The sequence below is a fragment of the Lepeophtheirus salmonis genome, chromosome 13 (assembly GCF_016086655.4).
Source record: "Lepeophtheirus salmonis chromosome 13, UVic_Lsal_1.4, whole genome shotgun sequence".
Lineage (NCBI taxonomy): Eukaryota > Metazoa > Arthropoda > Copepoda > Siphonostomatoida > Caligidae > Lepeophtheirus > Lepeophtheirus salmonis.
Genome location: NC_052143.2, coordinates 39,379,190 through 39,394,227, shown reverse-complemented (window position 1 = coordinate 39,394,227; position 15,038 = coordinate 39,379,190). Strand labels below are relative to the sequence as shown.

Below are 15,038 nucleotides of genomic sequence, written 5' to 3'. Positions count from 1 at the left end.
TATTTGTGGCTCATCTTGCCAAATATCCTAAACTCCAAATATTTTAATTATACAGGCAGAATTATTTACTACATAACTATCTATAGCTATGAATTAAATCTACGTATATTTATAGCATCTAAATGAAATGAATAAATAATACTTGCATAGATATAAATCTATTTTTTTTTAAATGTGTTGGAGTCGGAGTCGGTGACATTCAAAGTTCTGGAGTCGAAAAAACTTAATTTTTATATGATTTGAAAAAAAAATCCAAAAATTAAAAATTTGAATAATTTAATTTTTTTGAAAAATAATTTCAAAAATTAAAAATTTGAATAATTTAATTTTTTTGAAAAATAATTTCAAAAATTAAAAATTTGAATAATTTAATTTTTTGAAAAATAATTTCAAAAATTAAAAATTTGAATAATTTAATTTTTTTGAAAAATAATTTCAAAAATTTAAAAACTATTCACAACAAATCAATGTTTTTTGGAAAAAATTAAAAATGTTTAATATTTCGAAAAAATTATTTGAAAAAAAACCACAACTGTGCACAAAAAGTTGAATTTTTTAGATTTTTTTTTCAAAAATGCACAGTTGTTAACAAAAAATTAACTTTTCGGGAAAAAAAATAATTTTTCGGGAAAAAAATTTCAATAATTTTTAGCTGGTTACAAAAATTAATTTTATTTTCAAAAATTTACAGCTGTTTGCAAAATAATAAATTTTTGGAAAAAAAAATCTAAAATTAAATTGCAAATATAAAGTTTTTTGGAAAAAATCCAATGTTGTTTACAGAAAATTTCAAATATTAAATTTCTTAGAGAAAATACGAACCCCTGGTTCAAAAATTGTCGATTGTTTTTGTTTGTTTTTTTGGGGGGGTTTTATCAAAAGTAACAACACTCTTAAACTTCTACGTCCTCACTTTTTTACAAAAAGTGAAATACCTCCCACCCTAATATGCATAAAGAATATATTTAAAAAGCAAAACGGAAAAGTTTGAAGTTCTTTCATACCGCCCGCCTATAAAAATAAATACCTCAGGCCAAGAGCAGTTGAAGTATCTTGCCAAGTTTTTTTCTTATTAATATGAATGTTTTTAGCTGACTTTTATTCTTCCTCTTGTTAGTTAATCAAGACATTTAGAGCATTCTTTAAATATATCCATGAGATATAAAAGTGTATTTCTTTTTGTTCCTGACATAAACAAAAAACAACAAGAACAACAATTGGGAATCAAAAATTACAATTCCTTAGTGGGAAATTGATTTAGTTATTGTTCACTTATATATCATAATTTAATAAATAGAGTGAATAAAGAAAAGGACCTACAAAAATATGGACGAACATGAAATGTGCCAAAATTGGTAAGATTTTTATTAATCAATTATTATTCAAAGTAATTTGTGAGCAATATTTATGTATCAATGAAATAATATTTCCAATTAATCGAATTGTGGTCATAGCACTAAACCAAAGGTTGTTGCCCGATCCTAGGTGGAATTGATACAGTGGGGCTGGAACCACATGATCATAGGAACCCCAAGCCCACTTTTGCAGAATTTTTATAGTCATCACAATAAAAAAATTCCTCTTATATACAAAATTTTAATTTTGATAATTATCGAAAGAGAAAAATAAATCAATTTTCCTTTTTTTTATCTTATAATTCGTTCAAATTTAGTATCTTTTAAAAAACTTTAAATCTAAAATTTAAAAGAAATGATTTGTGAAATTTAACATCTATAAAAAGACAAAAACTTTTCAGTCAAAATTGTCAAAAATGCCCCCACCCCCTAAAGAACCCATGATGACGTCACCATTATACATAATTTGCTCCGCCTCCCACTTGCTAAAAGGTGCATTCCGGTGCCGGTTATCTTGTACTGCCAATAGTACCATCAAGGGCCGGCTTGGCGTGAGCAGAGCCTGGGAAACAATAAATGTGCAGGGCACTATTTTTTATCTCTTTATAAAATAAAAAATAATTATTTTTTAATAAATTACGTATATTTGGCGTTATAAGAAGACCTTTTCTATAAAAAAAAAGTGCAACCTTTTATGGTCTTTTAATAGAATATACATTTTTATAGAATTCTATCCTGCGCAGGGCCCCTGGATAAGAGTAAAGCATGACACAAGTGCCCTTAATTATCCCTTGAGTACCATAATCATATGAGCCATCAATATATCACCAATAGTTATTTGATAAGGCTGGACCAAGATCTGTTCATCCCTTTGTAACTAAATGAAATAATTAGGTTAATCTCACTACCTTGTAGTTAGACTGGTTTTTTTTTTTTTTTAATTTGCAGAGTATTAAAATAGTAAAAAAATATGTTTATTTATGCTAGTATTATTAGCTGCGAATAGGTATATACTTTAATACTTCGTTTGGATATGATATTGATAGTTATTTCTCAAATCCCATGGTTTATTTACAGCGTCAAATTCCTACTTAATTGCATTTCTAATTTTTCTCGTGAATCATGATTTGAAGTGGTGTGTGCTCATTCTAACATTTAAAGTTCAATATTTTAAAATATATATACATCAAGTCTTAAATTAATATGACTTTTTATGTTGAATATACTATGTATATAACGAAGGCATTACAATGAATGAAAGATCCATATTTTTTATTATTTGTCTTGAATCAACGATACAAATTTATAGAAGATCCAAGGTATCAGCTATGTCCGTTTGCATCCTACAAAATTTAAAGGTCAGGTCATATTTGGACAATTGTACATACATTAATGACAGAATGGAAATTTTTTAACTTAAAATGAATCACTTCAGGAAATAACAATGGCATCATATTTAGAAAAAGTGATAGATTATATACCTTATATTCATTAATGAAATGAATAGAGATGAACAAATTAAACAAAAACATTAATAATTGCAAGATGGTGCAAAGAAAGTGAGCCTAGTAAAAAATACTCAAACGTTATTTAGAATTAACTAGACGCTGATAACTTGAATCTAATTAACCATCAATCTAGTAAAAAATACTAAGGATATTTAAATAAAGTTTTTTTTTTTGTTTGGGGGAATGGGCTTGGTTTTTTTTATATTTGGTTTTTTGAAAAAAAATCCGAAAATTAAAATTTTTTGAAAATAATTTTCAAATACTAAATTTTTACGAAACAAATTTAAAAAATACAGAACTGTTGGAAAAAAATTAATATTTTTGAAAAAAAATACAAAATCTATGGCTATTCTCAAAAAATTAAATTTTTGGTGAAAAAAAATTCAAAAACTCACAGCTGTTTACAAAAAATTTCAAAAATTAAATTTGAAACATTAAATTTTTTTGGAAAAAAGTTTCAAAAATCCACAGCTGTTTACAAAAATTATTTTTTTATGAAAAAATTCAAATATTAAATTTTTTTGGTAAAAATATCCACAGCTATTAAAAAAAATTTTGAGAAAAATTTCAAAAATTCACAGCTATTCTCAGAAAAGTAAATTTTTATGAAAATAATTTTCAAATACTAAATTTTTATGAAACAAATTTAAAAATTACAGAGCTGTTGGAAAAAATTTAATATTTTTGAAAAAAAATACAAAATCCATGGCTATTCTCAAAAAATTAAATTTTTGGTGATAAAAAAGTCAAAAACTCACAGCTGTTTACAAAAAATTTCAAAAATTAAATTTGAAACATTAAATTTTTTTGGAAAATTTTCAAAAATCCACAGGCTGTTTACAAAAATTATTTTTTTATGAAAAAAGTTCAACTATTATATTTTTTTGGTAAAAAAATCCACAGCTATTAAAAAAAAATTGAGAAAAATTTCAAATATTCACAGCTATTCTCAGAAAATTAAATTTTTTGGTAAAAAAATTGAAAAAATTCAATTTCAAAAATATAATTTTCAAGTAAAAAGCCAAATTTCTTAATTTGAGGGAGGGGGCTACAGCCTCTACTGCCCATCTTTTACGGATGTCCTTGAATACATAACCCCTATTGAGACATTAAACAACCAGCAAAACGTTCATAGCCGCAAGATGGCGCATATAACCTGTGCATAGTAAACAATGATCATACTCTATATAATTCAATTAATTAGATTGTATAACATATTATTTTAGTTGAGATACGTGAATTGATAGCTAGTTAGGGACTATGTACATTAAACTACTCTATAAAAGTTCAACTTTTTTTAGTGGTCCATTAAATATACCTTACAGTTATGTAATAATAATAGTCCACAATTTGCTACAGCAGTCACTATTGTTTTCCAAATTATCTCAAGGATAATGATAATTATATTTTCTATAAAAAACCGTAAACAAAAAGTTGTTTTGAATAAAGCTAAAAAATATTTCGTAGTGGACATAAAGCTCACTAGAGAGCGAAGTAATGTCGACTAGAATGTTTACAACACATTTTTACAGCTGTTTGTGAGTGTTATTTTCTCCTCCTGGGACCAAGGGTTCAACTACAACACTCAGAAAGTCTGCATTAGGACCACAGAAACCTGTTAACTAACCTAGTTCTAGAGTGTAGAACATTATAATTCAAAGACATCATTGATCAATCCTTCATTTATACACCATATTGCATTCACATAACAGAAGAGGTGAGGGAAAATCCCTGAGGCGGAATATTGTCCAAAAAAAAACCCTAATATTTAGATAGCTTTAAACATACAAAATTACTTTAAGCTAAATACATGGAAATTCCTGAAATCAACAAAGTTTTGTCTTACTGACAATTAAGTTCTTTAGAGAATGTGTTTGTTTCCTTTATTTCAATCCATAGTTGAGTATTTGGAATCTTTATTCATGATTGAAAGTTCCTGTGCCCAATTGTTTAGCTTAACATGGGAATCTGTTTCAAATAAAATATTGGACCATTTCAAATAAAACTATTTATTATTCATATTTAAAGCCTCTTTTTTTATGACATACTCTAATTCTTCAAAAAGCATTTTAAGCATACTTAGATTCTTCAAAGTTCCTAGATATCCTCCAAATCATTCTACAGGGTCTTTTTTTTTAAAGTCCACATTTTTTTTTTGTCAGAATCTATATTTTATGAGGAAATACAAAAATACTTTCACAATTTTTTTAAAACGCAAAAAATCTAACACGAAGTAAGTTTTAGAACAAAAGAACAATTGAAATACAAGTATATTGAGCTCTTTTTTTTTTCATTCTGCGTATTTTTTTTTTAAAAGTGCAACGGGGGAACTTTTATCTTCCATGAATTTGTGTTTGAAAATAAAAATGAGTTTGTTTGTGTCAAATATAAATTTTAAACATATTCCCTTATACGCAAAATGGAAAAAAAATATTGGAATTAGAAGCTTAATATTGCAGATTTAGCCTTTTAATGATAAAAGTAAAAGAAACAAACACATTTTTTAAACAAACTAAATTGTTTTTACAATAACACTTTATTGATTTAAGGCAATTCTTAAGAGTTTCATAGGCTTAGTTATATTTTACTTCGTATTCTTAAATTTAACTAAAAATTAGGTTTTTTTAGAGAACATTCCGTCTTAGGCAATTTTTCTTGTATTGGGAATCCGTCCTCATACTGCAAATTCCAAGTCGAATCCCAAGTACTAGCTCAAAAGTCCAAGACCTTGAATATTTTTATTGCGTCCAATTCGAGTCTTAACTTTTTATTGAGATTATTTCAGATTCATAATTATATATAATATAAGGTCCAGAACCCAGGACCATAGTGTTAAGGCTCTTTTTAGATCTGTAAAACTAGCTTTGGAGTCAAAATCAAGTAGCGAGTCTTCAAAATATGGAATCAGTCCACGTTGAGTCTCAAGTCCTTTCTCACTGTATGAATCATGAATAGTAGGAACCCTCATATTCAATGAATTTATAACATATTAGAAAATAGGAATCCCATTTGTAATTTCCTACATTTCTAAAATAGGTGGAATTACATGCATTTATTTTGATTGATTTGATATAAATATGATAATTAACTAATTATTTACATACGTATGTTTTTGTTTGTAGTAAAAGGGATGTTCCTGTGTCCAACTACAAAATGCACACTCTGCATTGTGCGAGAAACATATCTAAATGTGATATTTGTCAAGAGCCTGTTAACTCATCGGATATGGAAACGCACAAGGATTTAGTTCATACGGATAAACCTTGTTCAGATTGTGGAGAAGCGATCAAAACTATTGATTTAGAAGAACACAAAGTAATGTATCTAATATATGTTCAGATTATAACAACGGAATCTGACACTTAATTTTATTCGTCTACTTTAAATTAAGATAAAATGGTGTTTTTTATATTTATTAAATAAAAAAACCTGAGCAACAAATATAATCATTTAAAATATATATTCCTCAATGAAGCCTCCTCCATTTGCCTCAATAAGGACCTCAATTCGGTTTCAGAACCACGTTCATGCACCAAAAATAATGGCCCATCTAAATTATTACATTCCAAGACAATGAGTTCCGTCGGGGGCTTCTTTGGGGCGTGAGGACTTTTGTTGACCTTTGACTCAAGGTAGCTTTAAACAAAATAATCCATTAGATTAAGGTCGGAGACGCTAAGAGGCTAAATATCCTTGGAGTCGTAGCAGTACTCTTGGTGTCCTCGGTCTCCCCCATGGTATTCCTCAACTCTGCAACAGTTCTCCTGTGAACCCCTATCGTCCTTGAGACTTCAGGGTTGTTAATGTCCAGATCGTTGTTCACCAAAGTCATCACAACAGTACATCTGCATTCTACCTCTGAAAATGTAATAGGCTCTAAATCTTCTGCTATTGACTCCAAATTAGTTTTGGCTACTAAGTAAAATATTTATATGTATATTTCACGACAAAATAAGAATTCCCCAATTTCGTCATCATATTTGCATGAATAACCCGGAAATCTAAAGTGACAGATTTCGTTGTTAGACCCTGTACCTTGATCAAAGATATATCATTATATTTTTTTTAGGAAAATGCATGTCCTAAACGAAACGTTCTATGTTCCTTTTGTGAAACACATGTAAAGTCAGAAGAGCTCGAGTCTCATGAAGGATACTGCGGAAGTCGAACTGAGAAATGTCCAGAATGTGGAGATTTTGTCATGCTAAATGAATGGGTGAAACATTCAGAGATGCGACTCTATCACGGTACGTGTTTTTATTATTTATTTTTTTAAATGCACAGACCCAGATGCATAATACATATGAACTCCTAAATAGAATTAGCCAACAAGCCATGCGCTGAAGTATTTGGCCACAATGACACAGGAGGAGCAACTCCATGGATACCCCTTACAACAACCAGTTCTAGCCTACGAAATACCTCCGACTACTCATGGAGCCCTTCAATACTAGCTGGACCCTCTTCTTCCACATTTTCAGTGACTTCTCCCACGTCACTTTTGCATGAAAGAAGACATTCATCAGCATCTTCCACTCAGCCGTCATCATCCAGCCAAATAGATAGCAGTATTCCAGATTTGGAACTTATTTCCTCAAGAAAGTCCTCTCTTTCTGGAATGCATAGAGTGCCCACATCCACAAGCCCACCTACTAGCGCTTCAGTATACAATGGATCCCACTACCAATCACCTACAGGATTTGATTTCAATATTGGAAGTGAAGACACTAAAGAAGAAGAGGAAGAAATTTTGATTCCCTGTGAGTTTTGTGGAGCAAGCATTAATATGTTCAAAGTGATCCTTCATCAGGTAAAAGACAGAGTTTAAATATATATATTTTTTGATGTGTTTTAAATATATATATATATGTATATTAAATATTATTACAGACAAAATGTGATCGGAACCCAGACTCCATAGGATCCAAACAGAGATCTCACTCAATAAGTCAACCCATCGAATATAAATCCCCGCTAAACAATGGCCCGCCATTAGTTAATAATGATCTCACTACTACTTCCACAGTCTCTTCAGGACCTATTGTATCAGATATGTTAAGTATGAAGGACATTTCTGCCCTTACGCCAAATACTTCTAGAAGATCATCTTTGAGAAAGGACTCTATTGTGGAGAAATATTTGAGACAGCCTCCTCAAGAAACAAGAACTGATTCAAATGGTTACACTGGGGGTGCAAGGGCGAAAACCACTTTCAAACCCGTTCCTTCTCCCATGAGTGAAAGTAAGGACGAAGAATCCAATAGAAAACGACCTCAAAGAAAAGTTTCTGCCCCTGTATTGCTTCAACGTCCTCCTCCTCATCCCATCACGAAATCAATGACAAGTCCCAAGTCAACTCCTAATTTACAGGATTTAGGGAAAGCAGAAGACTCATACAAGAGAAGTATTGGCTCTTCTTCACAATCTAATTTAAATAATGATATCAATGTTAAAACTCCTCAAAGAAAATATTCCCAGGTCTCAAACGGGAATGGTGACAGAGGTATGTAATTTTACAATAAAAATATTTCAAATCCATTCGTAAGAGTTAGTTAATAGAATAGAAACAACTGGAAATGAATTTATTTTTTGCATGAACCGCTCAAATTGCCTAATGACGAGTCCTTATCGTTTTAAAATTTGTTTTATAGAACAATGACTCATGCAAATTGTGATTATACACTAGAGAAAAAAAAACATATTACCAACTCACAATTTTGGAACAATGTTGTACCCATACTAAGGTAGAATGTGAAAGTTATTTTAAGTAAACTTCATTTAAAAGGGCAAATGATAAGGTAAAATTTTAAGTAGGGCGTAAAATGTAGAATATTCGTTTATCCAGTGCTAAAACATACTTCCCTGGAAATAGATTTTTTTTTTAAATAAGTTTAATAACTTTTTGTAGGTAACCATAGATGAAGATTTTGATAATGCAAATTGGGTTTTCCCCATATGTCAATATTTGTCATATTTCAGAGAAGCGACAATATGCTAACTGACATGTGTTATAAATATATTCAGTGCAAAATCATGCTATGTGGCTTTAATAATCCTATCTACAATACAGTGTTCCATTCCTTCAAAGAAATGGTAACCATTCATGGCTTTTACATTAACACTAATCCGATCGTCTGGGAAAGGCAAAAAAAAATTCGGACAGTGCTACGCAATCCACATTATTAGCTTTTAACTAATATAATTATATCAATAATTTAGTTCAATAGCCATGTTCCATGTAAAAGTAAAATCGAGTATTTTTAGTAAGTTGATTTAATCTATTAGTTCAATAAAATAGTTATTTATCTTTGAAATGTAAACTTTATAATACAATTCAAACCAGATAGCTCAGTTTCAGATATTTTTCCAGCAAAAATGTAGAATCTGGTAAATCAATTATATAAATTTGTATTTAGAGCCGCCATAGTGACTAGATTAGGCTGATGATGATAGCACAATGTCTATTTCTTAGCTTAAATATTGGCGTAGATACAAATTGTCTACAAATTGAAAGTAAAATATATCTCTTCAACTTTTGGTCCGGATAGTGTGTTTTCGTACTGGATCAGCATAATAACTAGTTTTAGGCGGCAAGTGCTTCTGGCCCTTCTCTTGACTGGGGCCTTGCACTAAGAGATCATTGTAAATTTGAATATATACTTATTTTTTAAAAGGAAAGATTTTTTTAAAAACCCGGACATTAACCTTTTTCCCTGCCCCTGCTCATCCTAAAACATTATTGATTTTATTTGATAGGGGGATAAGACTTTTGACTTTTGATAGTAAAACAGCAAATAACTTTCCTTCAAAAATTATTTATTCGAAATCATTAAATAAGAATTCATCACAAAAAAAAATAACCTTGTAAAAAATATTAGAAGCAAAGATTTGTTCGTGAAAGGGATTACCTTGAAGTTATTTTTTGTGATACACTTATTCAATAAGGTTAGATTAGTTTATTAAATACCTAGTTAGATAATAGGCTCTAATGTAATGTATGTATGTTTCTATAAATACCGAAACACAGGACCAGACTTTGGACTTGAAGTAAATCCCATTACCACCAGTTTTTATAGTAAAATAAAATCATGTTAAAACATTGAAATGTTGGATTTCCCATTTATGATTATATTTAAACAAGAAAAAACTTGTAATTTAAAATCCAATTATAAAATTTCTACCGGCATTGATTGATTAAATACAATCTACTCTAAATTTTGGGAAAAGAAAACCATAATGAAGAGATTATAGGTGGATATTATAAATTCAATGTGATACATAGAATATTTGTAAATTATGTTATGTAATCATTTTTTAAATCCATGTTCGAAAATTTTCATATGAAGTATCTTTAATATTAATTAAATAGTTTCTAATAATAATTGGGTGGTAATAGTTTTATTTGACGAGGTATTTTGTGCAATTCCAATACTTTCAACGCATATCCTTTATCTTGCTAAGATGCTTAAGAATCCAACTTTTAAAAATTGAAAGCATAATTTAGGTAACTTGGTTTCTGATAATCTTTCAGTTGCTTTATTAAAGACGTCTTACAAGGTCCTGTTACACTAAATCGACTTAAATTTAAGTCAGCTTAAATGCAGTGACTACATAAGCTTTTAGTTTCAATTTGAAACGTTATTTATTTTTATTGTAATTTGCAATCTTTATTCCAAAATGAAATAGAAAAAAGACAAAAATATGTATGTCAATTAGTTCGTAGTTAGCCAATTTTTCTCTAATAGGGAAATATTATTGAGAATTGTTTACACCTGAATAAGAACTAATTCAAATTAACTAATCAACGTTCAGATAACTGATAAGGGGGGGGGAAGAAACATCAACAGTTGACATCGAAACACCGAGTTAATTTTCATGATGTAAGTGAGGTTCAAATACAGTAACACTATAAGCTCCTAATTTGAATTTAACTTAAGTCGGTTCAATCGGCCTATTAAATGTGTTGATAGCTCATTTAATCAATTTTCAAATCTACTTTCAGATGACCGTGAAGATCTCCGACAGCTTTTAGTGAACTTACGGAAGGATCCTTTCGATGATGATTTAGAAAATAATGATGGTTCATTTTTTCCTTGTGAGGTAACTACGTGGACCATACTATTATGTCTCACATGATCAAGTTATACTCTATGATTGGAATATGCACTCTTTTTTTCCTGGTCTTTTTTTAGCCTTAGTTTGACCAAGTATATTGTGCTCCCTGAGGTATCCCATTTAAAATAGAAGTCGTATTCATGAAATATCGCAGACGCCGAAAGTAGTATCGAGCATACATACAGGGTGCACTGATTATAGAATTCCATGAAGTATATGGAAGAAATAACAATGACGTCATATTCATGAAATATCGCAGACGTATTGAATGTAGCATCGAGTGTGTATACAGGGTGCACTGTATATATTTTGATTTCTCAAACTCTTATTATTATTCTTTCATTCTTGAGGAGAGAACATATACGAATTGATTATTGAGTAGCTACATGCAAGAGTGTTCATACAAACGGAGTGTAGCACTGAGGATTGCTTGGGGAGCGATCTTTTATATTAATATTAAAGGAAAATTGGTGTTTTAGCCGAAAGCTAATTGCTCAAGGCAATACCTGGTACTACCTTCAGTATTTAATAAAAAAAATTCTTTAAATTCCTTAAAACAATCATTAATACACGATTTTTTTAATTCAATTCTCTTTTGAAATGAGGGTTCTATGTATGGAGTATACTTTGACTTAATCCTCACACATATTAATATTATATTAATGCAAATCTTTCTTCTTAGTTTTGTGGGGATCCCTACCCTGTGGAGTATCTCATGCGTCATCAGGTAATAAAAAAAAACAATATATTGTATCTATATAATATCTATTTTAATCATACTTTATAATAGCTCTCCTGTGACCTTAATCCAAACCCAGTGTCCTCTGGTGATGGATTTAACTACGATTTAATTAGAAACAGAATTGAAAACAATCTGAATATCGAATAAGACCAAATTGTCATCATTAATATATCTCCTTATGGGACAACTTAAAAATTTCATTTTTGTGTCAATTGTGACACGTATTTGTGCTGTTATTAAATATTTTGTACTTCGTTATTAGTAGATAATATAATGGTGTTTTTTTAATACCTATGTACCTGTCTTATCATTTAATTAACGCTCCGTTAGTGTATACCTTTTTAATAACACAGTTAGTTAACTGTGTAAAAAATAAAACCCAAAATTATTTGAATTATTATAATCATTAAGTCATTTAAATTTTGAATAATTTTTTTAAAGTATTCCATCAATTTTACACTCGTAAATATCAATTAAACTACAAAATTAGTTATATAATTAAAAAACTTTGAAAAAAATAAATCCTTATTTTTAAATAATTTGATTTTCTGGGGTTTGAAAAATAGAAATTTTTTTATTCTTATAGTAAAATCATACAATTTTTATTTCTGTTACAAGTTTCAATTAAATATTTGTGTCTGTATGTGAATTGTGGAAATCCAATTAGTGCTCAGGAGTTTTTGATGAGGCTCCGTGTGTTACATAAAATAATAGCTCAAATATTATAGTTTTGTAACTAACGTTCCACTTCTCACTCCCCACGGTCACAAACAAGATTCCAAGAAATCAAAAGGAACGAAGACTTTTAGGCAAAATTGTTATGATATTCATCGAAACTCTATTTAAAATGGCAAAAATATTAGTGATGGGGCATTTATAATCAACATGTTTAATATTTCAATTATTAATTTTGATTGGATAGATTATGCTAAGCTAAGCTAATACCTATTTCCTTTCAATTCAATTTTAAAGAGAAATGAACTAAATTTAGCTCACTACTTTCTCCAATAAATCTATAAAAACTAATTAATATCTTCCTACTAAAACAACCTACTTTTTTTACTAGGAAGAGCATGTGTGGGAAACATGATTGATTAATTCTCCGCCACGATTTTGTCCACCTCAAGCTTTTATTAATTATGTCTTTCCATGCAAATAATATAGAGTCGAGCCAAGCAAAGAAACTTTCAAGGAGATGACAAATTGCTTTAATATTTGGAGTTATTATTGAAAGAGTTGCGAGGAAAATTTTACAAAGGGCCGCTTTCCTAGAACTATGAGACAACACGCATTACATTTACAAAACTTCAATAACAAATGCTGATTAATTGTTCCATCACTACTAAATATACGAATAAATCCTACACCAGGCATTATGAAGATTTAAAATAAAGAATTGTATATAATCTGTTTTAATTTTTGAGGAACATACTTAAAAGTATTGACAATAAAATGTAGAAATTATTTGAATAAATTTTGGGTGTAAAAAAATCCCAGTTCAATAACAGAGGGTCAGTTAATTATATATATGTGAAATATAACATACATATTAATGAAAACTTCATGTATAGATATGATGGATATGTTACATAGCAATGTATTACATGATAAGAAAATGAGGTCATAACTAATAACATAATTATTATTAGCTCTAAAAAATAACTTTTTTTAGGATTAATTACAAATCAAAAAGTTGTCGATGGGGAGTTGATAAGACTTAATTTTTTTGTTGGTGTGTTTTCTTCTTTTTAAGAGTAGAGTGGACCAAAGCTATATATAGAGTTGTAAATTATAAGTATGTATTTGTGTTTTTCCTGGAATCGGGAAAATAATGTTTACTTAAGGATTCCAATTCTTATTTATTACTTATCTTAATTTTATATTTGAAATTAAATTCTTGATTTTTTTTTTTTTTGGAACAGCTGTGGATTTTGGAAATTGTTCTCCAAAAAATTTAATTTTTAGGGAATATTTATGGATATTGGAAATTTCTTTCCAAAAAAAAAATATTTTTTTTGAGAATAGCCCTAGGTTTTTGAAATATTTCTAAAAAAATTTAATTTTTTGTGAATAATTGGAAGAAATTATAAATAGCAAATTGCAAATATTTGATTTTTTATTAATTTTTAAATTTTTTTGTATGGGAATAATTAAAAAAAATATAAAATATAAAATTGAAGTTATTTCATTTTTTTTTTTTTAACTTTTTGGGAATAATTGAAAAAAATTATGGATATCAAATTTTCAAAAATTTTAATTTGCGTAATTTAAAAAAAAATCGAAACCCCTCTAAAAAAAAATTATGGAGGTCTTCCCTGATAGCAAAATGTTATTTTTTAAATATAATTTAAAATATTAAACTGCATCGGGATATTTTTTAGTATCTACTTTCAATATATTAAAAAAAGAAAGCGAAAAAGGTAGAGAGAAACAGACTCGCTCATAATACTCCCCGATGTTTCATTTGATGCACATTGGGACCACAAAAATTGATATTGTCATCCAATCCATTTTGAGCATTGCAGGCTAATCCAGGTCTCTCAACAGGTTTAATAAATGTCGTTGTTTTTTAAGCAAACATTTTTATTTGAAGGAGTTAAAATTCCTTTATGTTCTTTTTTTAAGCAAATGTTTGTTCTTTGTTACTTATTTAGGCCATGTAAAAATGCCTTTATATGAAGAAAATTGTTGTATGTTGGTAGTCTTATAGAAAATCATTTGTAGCGTCTGTCATATCCAGTTATTTGAAGTATGTGGTCATGTGGCCATCCAATGATATAAGGAGCGCAGCTTAGCTGTCATGATGTTTCATTAAATTACCTGGCAACTAAATAAACACAAATTCAACTCCGTATCTAGGACTCCAATTTTCATTATCGACTGTGATTCCAACAAGAATTTACACTTATAACTCATCGGGGTAGTCCACAGGAGATTGACTGGAGGGGCTGTACCCCCCTAAAAAAAATAAAGACTAAGAAATTTTTGCCTTTTACTAGAAAATTTCATATTTGAATTTTTTTTGTGAACAGCTATGAATCCCTTTCCATAAAAATTAAATTTTGAGAATAACTATGAATTTTGGATAATTTTTGTGAATAGTTGTGGATTTTTGAAATTTTTTTCCAAAGAATTTAATATTTGAAATTTTTTCCCTAAAAATAAATTTTTTGTAAGCAGCTGTGGATTAAAAAAAAAAATCTTAATAGGAATTAAAATCATTTCTACTACATTTTAACGTCAATAGTTTTCAGTATGCTCCTATACTCATTAAGCCCAAGCACCCCCCTCCCCTCCCCCAAGATATAATCCTGTGAA

General features: G+C 29.1%; 1 protein-coding gene across 2 annotated transcripts; it reads left to right on the top strand.

Moving 5' to 3' along the window:
• Window positions 1-1,045: 1,045 nt before the first annotated feature.
• On the top strand, window positions 1,046-12,014 carry LOC121127924 (uncharacterized). 2 transcript variants are annotated; one of them, XM_040723510.2, is made up of 8 exons: window positions 1,046-1,355; window positions 5,986-6,178; window positions 6,933-7,110; window positions 7,183-7,673; window positions 7,754-8,366; window positions 10,866-10,963; window positions 11,661-11,705; window positions 11,769-12,014. In XM_040723510.2, exons 1-8 carry the CDS (start codon window positions 1,327-1,329, stop codon window positions 11,865-11,867), a joined length of 1,746 nt encoding a protein of 581 aa, XP_040579444.1. In that variant the 5' UTR covers window positions 1,046-1,326; the 3' UTR covers window positions 11,868-12,014. The 2 variants fall into 2 exon arrangements, with proteins under 2 accessions (XP_040579444.1, XP_071748903.1); XM_071892802.1 differs by lacking the exon at window positions 1,046-1,355 and adding an exon at window positions 4,404-4,580.
• The last annotated feature ends 3,024 nt before the right edge of the window (window positions 12,015-15,038 follow it).